At 40.8% G+C, this 14,071-nt stretch overlaps 1 protein-coding gene across 1 annotated transcript in view; it reads right to left on the bottom strand.

Moving 5' to 3' along the window:
• Positions 1–14,071, bottom strand: part of gfm1 (G elongation factor, mitochondrial 1) — a 150,461-nt gene that overhangs the window by 101,955 nt on the left and 34,435 nt on the right. The window contains exons 5-8 of the mRNA XM_068042152.1: positions 5,149–5,265; positions 3,786–3,936; positions 2,882–3,036; positions 1,842–1,926 (exon numbers count right to left, since the gene is read on the bottom strand). Of these exons, the coding sequence (XP_067898253.1) occupies positions 1,842–1,926; positions 2,882–3,036; positions 3,786–3,936; positions 5,149–5,265 (508 nt within the window). The remainder of the gene's footprint in view (positions 1–1,841; positions 1,927–2,881; positions 3,037–3,785; positions 3,937–5,148; positions 5,266–14,071) is intronic.

Here is a 14,071-nt window from a genome sequence, read left to right as displayed (position 1 = left end):
CCAACACAGGCTACGCTGTGGATGCTCTCAGTGCCAGAAATCACTAAAATCAGTGAGAATTTCAATCTTCTTGTTCCCACATTGCTATTTGAAACCCCTTATAAAATTACACCTTGTTCAAACAGGTGCAACTGGGTTTTTAAACAGCAATGTGATTAATAAATTTGATGAACAACAGAACTTACCTGAAAACTAATTTCGTAATCATGGAGTGCTGGCAAAAAATTAGTTCGTAGATCTGAGCCAAATCGTAAAGAAAGATTTTTCTGAATATTTTAGTTTCTACCTTTGCCATGTGTACGTCCCAATCTTTAATTTTCTCTATGTAAAACACTTTTAAAGTGATTTTATTTTAGCGCTTTTAGTTTCCGGTTTGGGAATCTGTGAAAATCCTTTACTATGATTGACTGCTTGGACAGCCTGCTGGCATCACTCCAGTTGCATACTGGGAAGGCCCAGTAAAGAACGCTGCAATCGGTTGCAGCCCTTGCTTCGCTGTGACTGCATAATCTGGCCCATTTTCCTCACTTTAACTGTCTGCAATCCTTTAAATTGGGTTGCAGTCAATTACATTTCCCACTCCCATCACAAGTGTGCTCCCTTCACCTATCTGAATCTGTACTTGGAGATGCGAATAATTATGAAAATTGGCTGACCACAGAGAATTGCATACTAGTAACACGTTACTATTCTGGTGGCATTTATACCAGCTCTTAACCATTTAGAACTGACTTACACCAGTCCACAAAAATGGGCTCCAATGTTTCATTATGGCAGGAGACCGGTAAACTCAAGCAAAGATAGTAGTCAGGTTCAAAGGACAGTTGATACCACAATTCAAACTTAGTCCTCTTTTAAGAACTGGTGCTTTTCCCTTCACCAAGCCAGCCATTATCAGAATCTAGTAAATAAAGGAAGAATCATTATAGGACTGGGAGATTTGAACTCCCTCTGTAAGGAAAGGGTTCGTTTAATATTAGTCTATTTATATTAGCCTTTAGCTTTTGCCTGCTAAGCCATTAGGTACAGGCTGTCTTTATTTTGAATGTGTTTGGTTTAGCAATGTTCAGTTTGTGAGAATTAAAATTTGAACCATTTAGCTGATAAGGGATTCAGCCACAGGTTTCCTTGGTTTGCTCAGCCTCGAGAGCTACCATATATCTTTCAACTTTACAGGCAAACAGGACATCTTTATGGTAGTTAAAAGTGTCCCCAGGAAACATGTTTTGACATCAATTCAAGAAGGTATAATTCAATAGCTAGGGATATTAACTCCTCCAAAGCCACATCTATGTAAGGAATGTGGTCAAGTGATAACATCAGTGTAGGGGACCTTTGTTTAGTTATCGCTTTTTAACAGTCTTCAGTTGAATGACTTAGTTGACATTTCAGTCAAGGGAAAGTCGACAAAGTTTGGGAAGTTATTCTTGTTAAAACTGCAGTTATTGATAAGGGAGAACAGCTAATTGAACAAGGTAATTCTACAGAACATTTGGATTCTTACGAAGCATGACTGGATAAAAAAGTATAAAAAGGGGTGTTAGCAGAGAATCTAAGAATTTAATGAGGCCTTACCAGCCTCGAAAAATCCTCGAGCTCAAGAATTGAAACGTGCGTTGAATTCTCTGGTGAAGTCGCAAGGTATTGCGATAAGTGTACTCTTAAGTATATGTGTAATTATTGTCAATAATGATTATCATTGTATTCTTAATTTATATGATTTTCAAAAAATGCTTTAGAACCCTGTTAGTTTGAGGAGTAACTTACAAGTAAGAACGCCATCCTCTAACACCTCCTGGACTTGAATGCATAAATGAAGGAACCACAAATTACAGAATTACCTCCAGTTTGAAAGCCAAGCCTACAAATGGGTAAGAAGCATCTCTTTTGGGGTCCATGAAAACTTTAACTCTGTCCTCAGAATTCCTGAAGGAAACAAAGCAATTAAATATCATTCATTAGGACTTCAGACTTATGTTGAGTAAATTTACATAAACATCAGTGCATCCAAAGCTCTGCTGCCCGCACTCTATTCTCGACCAAGTCCTGCTCAGCCATCATCGCTGTCCTTAATGACCTACATTGGTTTTCACAATGCCTTACATTTAAGATTCTAATCCCTGTTTAAATTCCTTCATAACCTTGCCCCTCCTCAATCTCAAAAGCCTCCTCCAATTGTACAGCAACCCCCCCCTTACTTCTGTTCCTCTGACTCTGGCCTACTGTGCAGCACCACATCCTCCCTGTCCCCCCCAACTTCGCTTTACACTGAAGGTCATGCTTCAAATGCCGATGCCTTACACTCTGAAATTCACTCCCAAAATCCCCACTTCTGCATCCTCCTCTCTTTCTTTAAGACATTCCTTAAAACTCTCCTTTTTGAGCAAGCTATTCGTTATCCCTCCTAATCTCTCCTACTTTGGTTCAGCATCCTTTTTGTTGACTATCGCTCCATAAAGCATTTTGGGATATTTTTCTATGTTAAGGGTGCTATACACATGCAGGTTATTATTAAAATATTTTAATTCGTTTTCAAAGTAACCCTCAAGCTCTATTTACAAGCTTAATAATTATAAGAGAAACAAGCCATTATCTATCACACACGAATAGAAGCCCAACAAGAAATCAAAATCCATGAGTAGGAATCCAAGCTTGAAGGTGAGATGAAGCCCACTTTCTATGAGCATTACTGCTTGATGGGAGAACAGAATTATACAATAGCCCCTTAATGTGAAATTTTCGATATTTAATACCTGTTGATTTTTTCCTTCGCCACTGGATAAGGACAAATATAGAATAAAAACATGACCATTGATTAAGTTACATGAATGTGCTGCACAGTAAACTTATAATCAATTAATAATGTATATAAAGCACTTACTCTTCGTTAACAATTGCGTAGTTTGGGACTTCACTCGGGTCTGGTAGATAGTCTAGAATAGCATCCAGCAGTGGCTGCACACCTTTATTTTTCAGAGCACTTCCCACTAACACAGGGGAGAATAACCTGCTGATAGTTGTTCTCCTAATGGCAGCCTACAAATGGATGGGGGAAGAAAAGAAAGCATCCAGATCTAAACACAGCCACCAGCAGATAACATTTTCCATTAAACATGTTCCTTCACATTAGAACCAAAAAACATTTGCGTCACTCCCAGTAGAGGCCTGCTCAGGTCGGGAAAAAAGAACCCAACCGAACCACAGCGGTCCTGAGCCCTACCCGGCCCGAGTCCCTCCGATTTTGCTCCGAGCCCAACCCAACCCGGCCATCCCTTTACTTACCTTCCGACTCGGAAGCGCCACGAAGCTGCAGCGCATGCGCGATGATGTCATAGTGACGTCACTCGCTCACTGCGCAGATTCAGTTTCATCCCAGACTCCCTGCTCAGGTAAGTTTTTTAATTTCAATACTTACCAGCAGAGCGCTTACCGTGTATATCTGGCCCGACCCGACTTGGACTCGGCCCAACCAGACCTGAGCCCGAAAGCCGTACCCTGAAGATGTGCCCAACCCGACCCGAACCAGACACATGACGCTCAGGTCGGGCAGCAGGCCTCTAACTCCGAGCATGCCAGTTCCATACTTTTTTCTAACAAACTGGAAGATATGAAGGGCTTCACAAAATAAGGCATCTAAATATAGTGAATGTGAAATCATTTCCCATTCAGAGTCATTCCCTACATTTCCTACTTAAAGACTAATGTAGTACCAGAAATATGAAACCTGTTAAAACTGAAGTTTGTACTCCTTAGAATCCCTATCCTTTTTAATAATAAATACTCACCTTTAAATCATCAACTGTAGGGACTTTCTCTTCCAGAAACATTTCACCCAGCAGTTCATCCACATTGGCTACACACTCAATGAGCTCCTGCCGTCTATCTGCAGCTTCCACACGTAGCTCAGCAGGAATATCATCATATTTCACATTCTGACTATGCAAATGAGAAAGATGCTTATTTAGGTCTCAAATCTTTTAAAGTACGTTATATATCTGTCATTATCAGTTGAAAAGGTTGAAAGGACAAGGCGAACATAAATCACCGAAAATCTTTTTTTCCAACTTAACATTTAAATAAAACGTTTCAATCATCAGCCAATTACATCAAAACATTGTTCAGAAATAGCACAGGCTCTGACTATAATCTTTCAAATGGCAGATCACTTGACTAACCCTCTGACATGGACAGCTGTGGGAGTACAAACTTCAGCTTTCTTGTTCAGTTAAGGAACAAGAAAACACACAGTCTGTGAGCACACTGCAAGATTTGGTAAGGAAGCCATTAGCAAGAGAGAGACTTCAACTACAAAGTTGACTAAATTCAATAAGAAAACTGACAGGGATTGTGTGACACACAGACACCCTTGGTTATTGTTTGTTACAAAATAAATTGCAAAGCATTGTAATTGTTAAATTGTTCATTCACATGTATGAAAAATAAATAAAATGATTGATATTTAGCCTTGCACATTAAAAAGTTCTTCAGTCTACCTTTCAAAATGTAGGAAAAATGCCTGACGTGGCACATCCAAGACTACATTAGCCAGTTCACATTAAAGGGATTTTCATCATTATCATCCCATGTCACGCAAACAGTTTACAAGATATTGGGCAGAAAAAGTAAACATAAGGGATTCAAGATCTGTGCATGGGAGGGACTGTTGAAGTGGAACCCAGAATAATATATAGTCAAACCCAAAATCTGTGATAAACGGTACAATTTCAAAATGGAGTAAAAAAAGTAGCTAGATTTATGGAGTCCTTGCTTTTTAAAATATAAAAGCAAAGTGGCGATGGCAAACGTATACAAGTGAGTAGTTAGACTGCAGGAGGCAGTTAGCCTAGCCATATCACGTAATTTTAGACATCCACTTCAATTTTCATTTAAGCTTTGTCTTCAAGGAATAACAACCAATCCTAATGCTGAGGTAAACAAAAAATTTGCCACTTTGGCCTAGGGAGTCAAGAAGGCTGCAAAATTCCTAACAGCCTTAAGAATGAAGGGCATCTTATTCAGAGGATGCAATTTTATGAATCAAATATGCTACTGTTCCAGTATTTATACAGTTAGATTTTACCTATACATCTCCAGAGGTTACATCTAAAACATCAGAAATTCTCCAGAGTATCTGTATAATGTTCTTACCCGAACTGGCCATCAAAGTAAACTGCACGCTCCTCTATGAGATCAATAATTCCCTTAAGGTTTCCTTCTAGGCCAATTGAAATTTGAATAAATGCTGTATTATGGTTAAGTTTTGATCTGCAATTCAAAAAGAAGTTTATTTTTATATCTTGTTAATAAGTACATAAGAAATAGGGACAGGAGTAGACCAGATGGCCCTTCGAGCCTGCACCACCAATCCATTGATTCCGAGAGATCAAAAATCTATCTATTCCAGCCTTGAATATATTCAACCATATGGCATGGACAACTCTCTCGGGTAGAAAATTCCAAAGATTCACAACTCTCAGAGTGAAGAAACTTCTCATCTCAGTCCTAAATGATTGACTCCCTTTCCCGAGACTACGTCCCTGTGTTTTAGTTTCCCCAGCCAGGGAAAACAACCTCTCAGTGTCTACCCTGTCAAGCCCCTTCAGAATCCTGTATGTTTCAATGAGATAACCTCCGATTCTTCGAATCTCCCGAGAGTATAGACCCAATTTACTCAGCCTCTCATCAAAGGACAATCCTCTCATCCCAAGAACCAATCTAATGAACCTTCGCTGTCCTGCCTCCAAGGCAAGTATATCCTTACTTAAATATGGAGACCAAAACTGCGCACAGTACTCCAGATGTGGTCTCCCCAAAACCCTATACAATTGTAGCAAGACTTCCTCATTCTTATACTCCAGTCCCCTTGCAATAAAGGGCAACATGTCACATGCCCTTCTAATTGCTTGTTGTACCTGTCTGCTAACTTTGTGTTCTTTTTACGAGTACACCCAATTCTCTCTGAACATTAACATTTAAAAGTTTCCTACAAAACTACGATACTTCTCTATTCTTACAAAAATGAATAACCTCATACTTCACCACATTATAATCCATCTGTCCTCGTGTTGCCAACTTATTTAACCTGTCTATGCCTCTTTGTGTCTTCCACACAGCTTACATTCCCACCAAGCTTTATATCATCAGCAATCTTGGATACATTACTCTCAAGCTCTTCGTCTAAGTCATTAATATAGATTGTAAGCAACTGAGGCCCCAACACTGATCCTTATGAAACTCGATTAGTTACAGCCTGCCAACTTAAAAATGCCGTTTATCCCTACTCTCTGCTTCCTGTCCATTCATCAATCCTCAATCCATGCTAATATATTACCCCCTAACTCCATGAGCCCTTAATTTGCATATTAACCTTTTCTGTGGCACCTTCTCAAATGCCTTTTGGAAATCCAAACTTATTACATCTACCGGCACCCTTTTATCTACCCTGCTAGTTACATCCTCAAAAAGCTCTAATAAATCTGTCAAACTCTATTTCTTATTTGTAAAACCAGACTGACTCTGTTTGATCATACTATGATTTTATAAGTGCACTGCTAAGACTTCCATTATAATAGATTCCAACATTTTCCTGACGACTGATGTCAGACTAACTGGCCTGTGAATCCCTGTTTTCTCTCCCCCTCCTTTCTTGAATAGTGGTGTCACGTTTGCCAACTTTCAATCCACTGGGACCATTCTAGATTCTAGGGAATTTTAGAAAATCATAACCAGTGCATCCACTACCCCTTCTGCTACCGCTTTTAGAACCCTTGGATGTTCTATATCCCCAGGAAGTCCTGGGGATTTGTCAGCTTTTAGATCCTCAAATTTCTCCAATTCCTTTTCTCTGTTGATATTAATTACCATTAAGTTCCTCACTTTTATTCGCCCCTTGTTACTCTCTATTTCTGGTATGTAATTTGTGTCTTCTACTGTGAAGAGACAGAGAATGTTTGTTCAACGCTCCTGCGATTTCCTCAATCCCCATGTCTCTAAGGGACAAATGTTTGCTTTAGCTACTCTCTTCCTTTTTAGATATTTGTAAGAGCTCTTACATCCTGCTTTCATATTCCTGGTTCGTTTACTCTGTTCTATTTGTTCTATTTTTATCAACTTGTGGGTTGCCCTTCGCTGATTTCTAAAACTCTACAGATTCCTCAGGCTTACTACTATTCTTTGTAACATTATAAGCCGCATCTTTTAAATTAATACTAACCTTAACTTCCCTCATAAGCCACTGGTGAATCTTTCTCACTCTGCTTCTGTTTTTCACGAGAACGTAGTTCAGTTGAAAACTTTGAATCGTTTCTTTAAATGCTTCCCACTGTTTATTTACCACCATACCTTCTAGTCTATTGATCCAATCAACATTAGCCAGCTTTCCCCTCTTACCTATGTAATTGGCTTTGTTTACGATTCTAGTTTTGGACTCGAGTACATCACACTCAAACTTATCATAGACTGGCTACTGGAGGAGGCCAATCAGCCCATCATGTCACTTCCCTGCCTTTTCCTCATAGCGCTCCAAATTTTTCTCTTCGTATAATTATCCAATTTCTTTTTGAAGGCTTCGACTGAATTTTGCCTCCACCACACTCTCTGGCAGTGCATTCCAGATCCTAACCACTCACAGTGTAAAAAAAAAAAAATTCCTTGCTTTTTTTTTTCCAATCACCTGGTTCACAATCCTTCTGCCAATGGGAACAGTTTCTCCCTATCTACACTGTCCAGACACCTCATGATTTTGAACACCGCTATCAAATCTCCTCTCAACCTTCTCTTCTTGAAGGAGAACAGCCCTAGCTTCTCCAATCTATCCACCTAACTGAAATTCCTCATCACTGGTACCATTTTCATAAATCTTTTCTGCACCCTCTCCAATGTCTTAACATTCTTCCTGAAGTGTGATGCCCAGAACTGGATACAATACTCCTGTTTAAGCTGAACCAGTGTTTTATACTGGTGGTTCATAACTTCTTGCTTTTGTACTCTATGCCCCTCATTATATAGCCCAGGATCCTATATGCTTTATTAACCGCCTTCTCAACCTGTCCTGCCATTGTCAATGTTTTGTGCACACATATACCAGGTCCCACTGCCCCTTTAGAATTGTATTTTATATTTCCTCCCCTTGTTCTTCCTACCAAAATGTTTCACTTCACACTTCTCTGCATTAAATTTCATCTGCCACTTGTCTGCCCATTCCAGCAGCCTATCTTCTCTTGAAGTTTATCACTATACTTCTCACAGTTCACAATATTTCCAAGTTTTGTGTCATCTGCAAATTTTGAAATTCTGCCCTATATACCCAAGTTTAGATCATTATTATACATCAAGAAAAGCAGGGGTCCTAACACCGATAGCTGGGAACTCCACTATATATTTCCTTCAGTCCAAAAAATAACTGTTCATTACTACTCTCTGTTCCCTGTCACTTAGTCAATCTTGTATCCATAAGGCTACTGTCCCTTTTATTCCATGGATTCTAATTTTGCTGAGAAAACTGTTATGTGGCACTTCATAAAATGTCTTTTGGAAGTTCATGTACACCACATCAACAGTATTACCCTCCTCTATCCTCTGTTAGCTTATTAAAAAACTCAAGCAAGTTAGTTAAACACGGTTTGCGCTTAACAAATCAGTGTTGGCTTTTCTTAAATATTTTTATTCATTCGTGGGATGTGGGCGTCGCTGGCTAGGGCAGCATTTATTGCCCATCCCTAATTGCCCTTGAAGGTGGTGGTGGTGGGCTGCCTTCTTGAACCGCTTCAATCCTTGGGGTGTAGGTACACCAATAGTGCCGTTAGGGAGGGAGTTCCAGGATTTTGACCCAGCGACAGTAAAGGAATGGTGATATAGTTCCAAGTCAGGACGGTGTGTGACTTGGAGGGGAACTTGCAGGTGGTGGTGTTCCCATGCATCTGCTGCCCTTGTCCTTCTAGGTGGTAGAGGTCGCGGACTTGGAAGGTGCTGTCTAAGGAGCCTTGGTGCATGCTGCAGTGCACCTTGTCGATGGTACACAATGTTGCCACTGTGCGTCAGTGGTGGAGGGAGTGAATGTTGAAGGTGGTGGATGGGTGTCAATCAAGCGGGCTGCTTTGCCCTGGATGGTGTCGAGCATTTGAGTGTTGTTTGAGCTGTACCCATCCGGGCAAGTGGAGAGTATTCTATCACACTCTGACCTGTGCCTTGTAGATGGTGAACAGGCATTGGGGAGACAGGGAGTGAGCATTTATGTGGCTACTCCAGTTCAGTTGCTGGTCAATGGTGACTCCCAAGATGTTGATAGTGGGGGACTCAGCGATGGCAATGTCACTGAACGTCAAGGCGAGAAGGTTAGATTCTCTCTTGTTTGAGATGGTCATTGCCTGGCACTTGTGTGGTGCAAATGTTACTTGCCGCTTATCAGCCCAAGCCTGGATGTTGTCCACATCTTGCTGCATATGGACATGGGCTGCTTCAGTATCTGAGGAGTCGCGAATGGTGCTGAACATTGTGCAATCATCAGCGAACATCCCTACTTCTCATCTTATGATGGAGGGAAGGTCATTGATGAAGCAGCTGAAGATGATTGGGCCTAGGACACTACCCTGAGGAACTCCTGCACAGATGCCCTGGGACTGAGATGATTGACCTCCAACAACCACAATCATCTTCCTTTGTGCTTGGTATTACTCCAACCAGCAAAGAGTTTTCCCCGATTCCCACTGACTCCAGTTTTGCTAGGGCTCCTTGATGCCATACTCGGTCAAATGCTGCCTTGATGTCAAGGGCAGTCACTCTCACCTCACCTCTGGGGTTCAGCTTTTTTATACATGTTTGGACCAAGGCTGTAATGAGGTCAGGAGCTGAATGGCCCTGGCGGAACTGAAACTGAGCGCCAGTAAGCAGGTTATTGCTGATCGATTGCTTAATTCACATTTGTCCAAGTGATTGTTAATTTTGTCCTGAATTATCATTTCTAAAAGCTTTCCCACTACTGGGGTTAGACTGACTGGCCTATAGTTGCTAGGCATATCCTTACACCCTTTTTTGTAACATTTGCAATTCTCCAGTCCTCTGACACTACCTCTGTATCTAAGGAGGATTGAAAGATTATGGTCAGTGCCTATGCAATTTCCACCCTTATTTCTTTTAGTATCCTGAGATGCATCTCATCCGGTCCTGGTGACTTATCAACTTTATTGACAGCCAGCCTATCTAATACCTCCTCTTTCACTATGACTAGGGCTGCATCTTCGATGCATTAGATGCAAAATACTAATTTAGTACCTCAGCCATGCCCCTTGCCTCCCTGTGTAAATCCCCTTTTTGGTCCAAATCAGCCTCACTCCTCCTTTTACCACTTTTTACTATTTATATATCTATATGACTTTTGGATTCCTTTTATGTTAGCTGACAGTCTCTTCACATTGTCTTTTTGCCTCTCTTTGTTTTTTTAATTTCCCCTTTGAAGCTTCTATATTCAGCATGATTCTCAATTGTATTATCCACCTGACACCGGTCATATGTGCGCTTTTTCTGCTTCATCTTACTCTCTATCTCTTTCATCATACAGGGAGCTCTGGATTTGTTTGCCCTACTTTTGCCTCTCCTGAGAATGTAACTTGACTGTACCTGAACTATCTCCTCTTTAAAGGCAGCCCTTTGCTCCATTACAGTTTTGCCTGCCAATCTTTGAATCCGATTTATTTGGGCCAGATATGTTCTCACCCCATTGATGTTGCCCCTCCCCCAATTAATTGTTTTTACTCTGGATTTCTCGTTGCCCTTTTCCATAGCCAACCTAAGCGTTATGGTACTATGATCACTGTCCCCTAAAAGTTTCCCTACTGATTATAGGATCATAGGAAATAGGAGCAGGAGTAGTCCATTTGGCTCATCAAGCCTGCTCCACCATTCAAACAGATCATGGCTGATAATCTACCTCTATGCCATTTTTCCCCACTATTCCCATATCCCTTGATGTTGTTAGCATTTAGAAATCTATCGATTTCTGTCTTGAACATGCTCAATGATTGAGCTTCCACAGCCCTCTGGAGTAGAAAATTCCAGATTCACCACCCTCTGAGTAAAGAAATTCCTTCTCATCTCAGACTTAAATGGCTTACACCTTATTCTGAGACTGTGTCCCCTTGTTCTAGACTCACCAGCCAGAAAAAACATCCTATTCACATCCGCCCGGTCACGCCCTGTAAGAATTTTGTAAGTTTCAATGAGATCACCTCTCATTCTTCGAAACTCTAGCCAATACAGGCCCAGTTTCTGCAATCTCTCCTCATAAGACAATCCTGCCATCCCAGGGATTAGAGTGGTGAACCTCCACTGCACTCCCTCTATCGCAAGTATATCCTTCCTTAGATAAGGAGACCAAAACTGTATACAATACTCCAGGTATGGTCTCACCAATGCTTTATACAATTGAAGCAATACATCTTTACTCTTGTGCACAAATCCCTTTGCAATGAAGGCCAACATACCATTTGCCTTCTTAATTGCTTGCTACACCTGCATGCTATCTTTTAGTGACTCATGAACAAGGAGAACCAGGTCTCTTTGGATATCAACACTTCCCAACCTCTCACTATTTAAGAAATACTCTGCCTTTTTGTTTTTTCTGCCAAAGTGGATCACTTCACACTTTGAGTCACAGAGTTATACAGCACAGAAACAGGCCCTTCAGCCCAACACGCCTGCGCCAACCATCAAGCACCCGTCCAAACTAATCCCATTTCCCAGCACTTGGCCCGTAGCCTTGTATGCTATAGCGTTTCAAGTGCTCATCTAAATGCTTCTTAAATGTCGTGAGTGTTCCTGCTTCTACCATCTCTTCAGATAGCGTGTGCCAGATTCCAACCACCCTCTGGGTGAAAAAAATTTTCCTCAACTCCCCTCCAAACCTCCTGCCCCTTACCTTAAATCTATGCCCCCTAGTTGCTGACCCTTCCGCTAAGGGAAAAAGTTTCTTCCTATCTATCCTATCAATGCCCCTCATAATTTTGTATACCTCAATCAGGTCCCCCTCAGCCTTCTCCGCTCCAAGGAAAACAACCCCAGCCTATCCAGTCTCTCTTCATAACTGAAATGCTCCAGCCCAGACAACATCCTGGTGAATCTCCTCTGCACCCTCTCCATTGCAATCACATCCTTCCTATAGTGTGGTGACCAGAACTGTACACAGTACTCCAGCTGTGGCCTAACCAGCGTTTTATACTTATTCACATTATATTCCATCTGCCATGTTTACCCATTCAAATTCCCTTGAAGCCTCCTTGCATCCTCCTCACAACTTACACTCCCTCCTAGTTTAGTGTCATCCGTAAATTTGGAAATATTACAATTGGTCCCCATATCCAAATCATTTATATAGATTGTAAACAGTTGTGGCCCAAGCACTGATCCTTGCGGTTCCCTACCAGTAACAGCCTGCCATCCTGCTTTCTGTCTGTTAACCAATCAATCCATTGCAGTATATTACCCCCAATCCCATGTGCTCTAATTCTGTTTACTAATCTCCTGTGTGGGACCTTATCAAAAGTCTTCTGTAAATCCATGTACACCATATCCACTGGTTCACCTTTATCTATGCTACAAGTAACATCCTCAAAAAACTCCAACAGGTTTGTCAAACATGATTTCCCTTTCACAAATCCATGCTGACTCTGCCACAATTATATTATTTTCCAAGTGTCCAGTTATCTCATCCTTTATAATAGATTCCAACATTTTTCCTACTACTGACATCAAACTAACAGGTCTGTAGTTCTCAGTTTTCTCTCTGGCTCCTTTCTTAAATAGTGGGGGTCACATTTGCTACTTTCCAGTCTGCAGGAATCCTTCCAGAATTTATAGAATTTTGAAAGATAACCACCAATGCATCTACTATCTCTATAGCCGCCTCCTTCAATACTCTGGGATGTAGCTCATCTGGTCCAGGGGATTTATCAACTTTCAATCCAAACCAATTAATTTTTTGAGTACTAACTCTTTATTGATACTAATTACTCTCAGTTCCTCATTATTACAAGTCCCTTGGTTCCCTAGTATTTCTGGAAGATTTTCTCCGTCTTCCTCCATGAAGACAGACACAAAGTAATTGTTTAGTCTCTCTGCCATTTCCTCATTCTCCAACACAAACTCTCCTGTCTCCACCTGCAATGGACTCACATTCGTCCTTGCTAATCATTTCCTTTTCACGTACCTAAAGAAGCTTTTACAGTCCTTTATATTTCTAGCTAGCTTCGATTCATACTCTCTTTTCCCTTTCTTCATCAGTTTCTTAGTCCTTCTTTGTTGAAATCTAAATTGCTCACAATCCTCTTTTACCACTTTTTCTGGCGACCTTATAAGTCATTTCCTTTGACCTAATGCAATCCTTAACTTCTTTTGTTAGCCATGGTTGATTCATCTTTCCTGTTGGGTTTTTGTGTCTTAGAGGAATGTATATTTGTTGTAAACCAAGTAATATTTCTTTAAATACTAACCATTTCCTGTCTACCATCAAATCTTTTAATATATCTTCCCAACCCACCATAGCCATCTTGCCCCTCATGCCCTCAGTTTCCTATGTACAGATTTAAGACAATAGTTTCAGAATAAACTATCTCTTTCAAACTTAATGCAGAATTCTATCATATTGTGATCACTATTTCCTAATGGCTCCTTTACAGAAAGATTGTTAATTAGCCTTTTCTCATTGCATAATACGAAATCTAAAATAGCCCAATCCCTAGTTGGTTCTTCAATGGACTGCTCCAGAAACCTATCTTGTACACATTCCAGGAATTCATCCTCCACAGCATTTGTGCTAACTACGTTTGCCAAATCTATATGTAAATTGAAGTCGCCCATTATTATTGCATTGCCCATGCTATATGCATCTCTAATTTCCTGATTTATACCTTCCCAACATTATCACTACAGTTTGATGGCCTATAAACAACTCCCATCAATGTTTGCTGCCCTTTGCTGTTCCTTAGCTCCACCCAAACTGATTCTACATCTTGTTCCTTCGATCTAAGATCCTCTCTCACTAATGTACTGATCTCATCCCTCCTTTTCCCCCACCTTTCCC

The sequence above is a fragment of the Heterodontus francisci genome, chromosome 11 (genome assembly GCF_036365525.1).
Source record: "Heterodontus francisci isolate sHetFra1 chromosome 11, sHetFra1.hap1, whole genome shotgun sequence".
Lineage (NCBI taxonomy): Eukaryota > Metazoa > Chordata > Chondrichthyes > Heterodontiformes > Heterodontidae > Heterodontus > Heterodontus francisci.
Note: the sequence above shows the minus strand (reverse complement) of the source record. Positions and strands in the feature narration are given on the sequence as shown.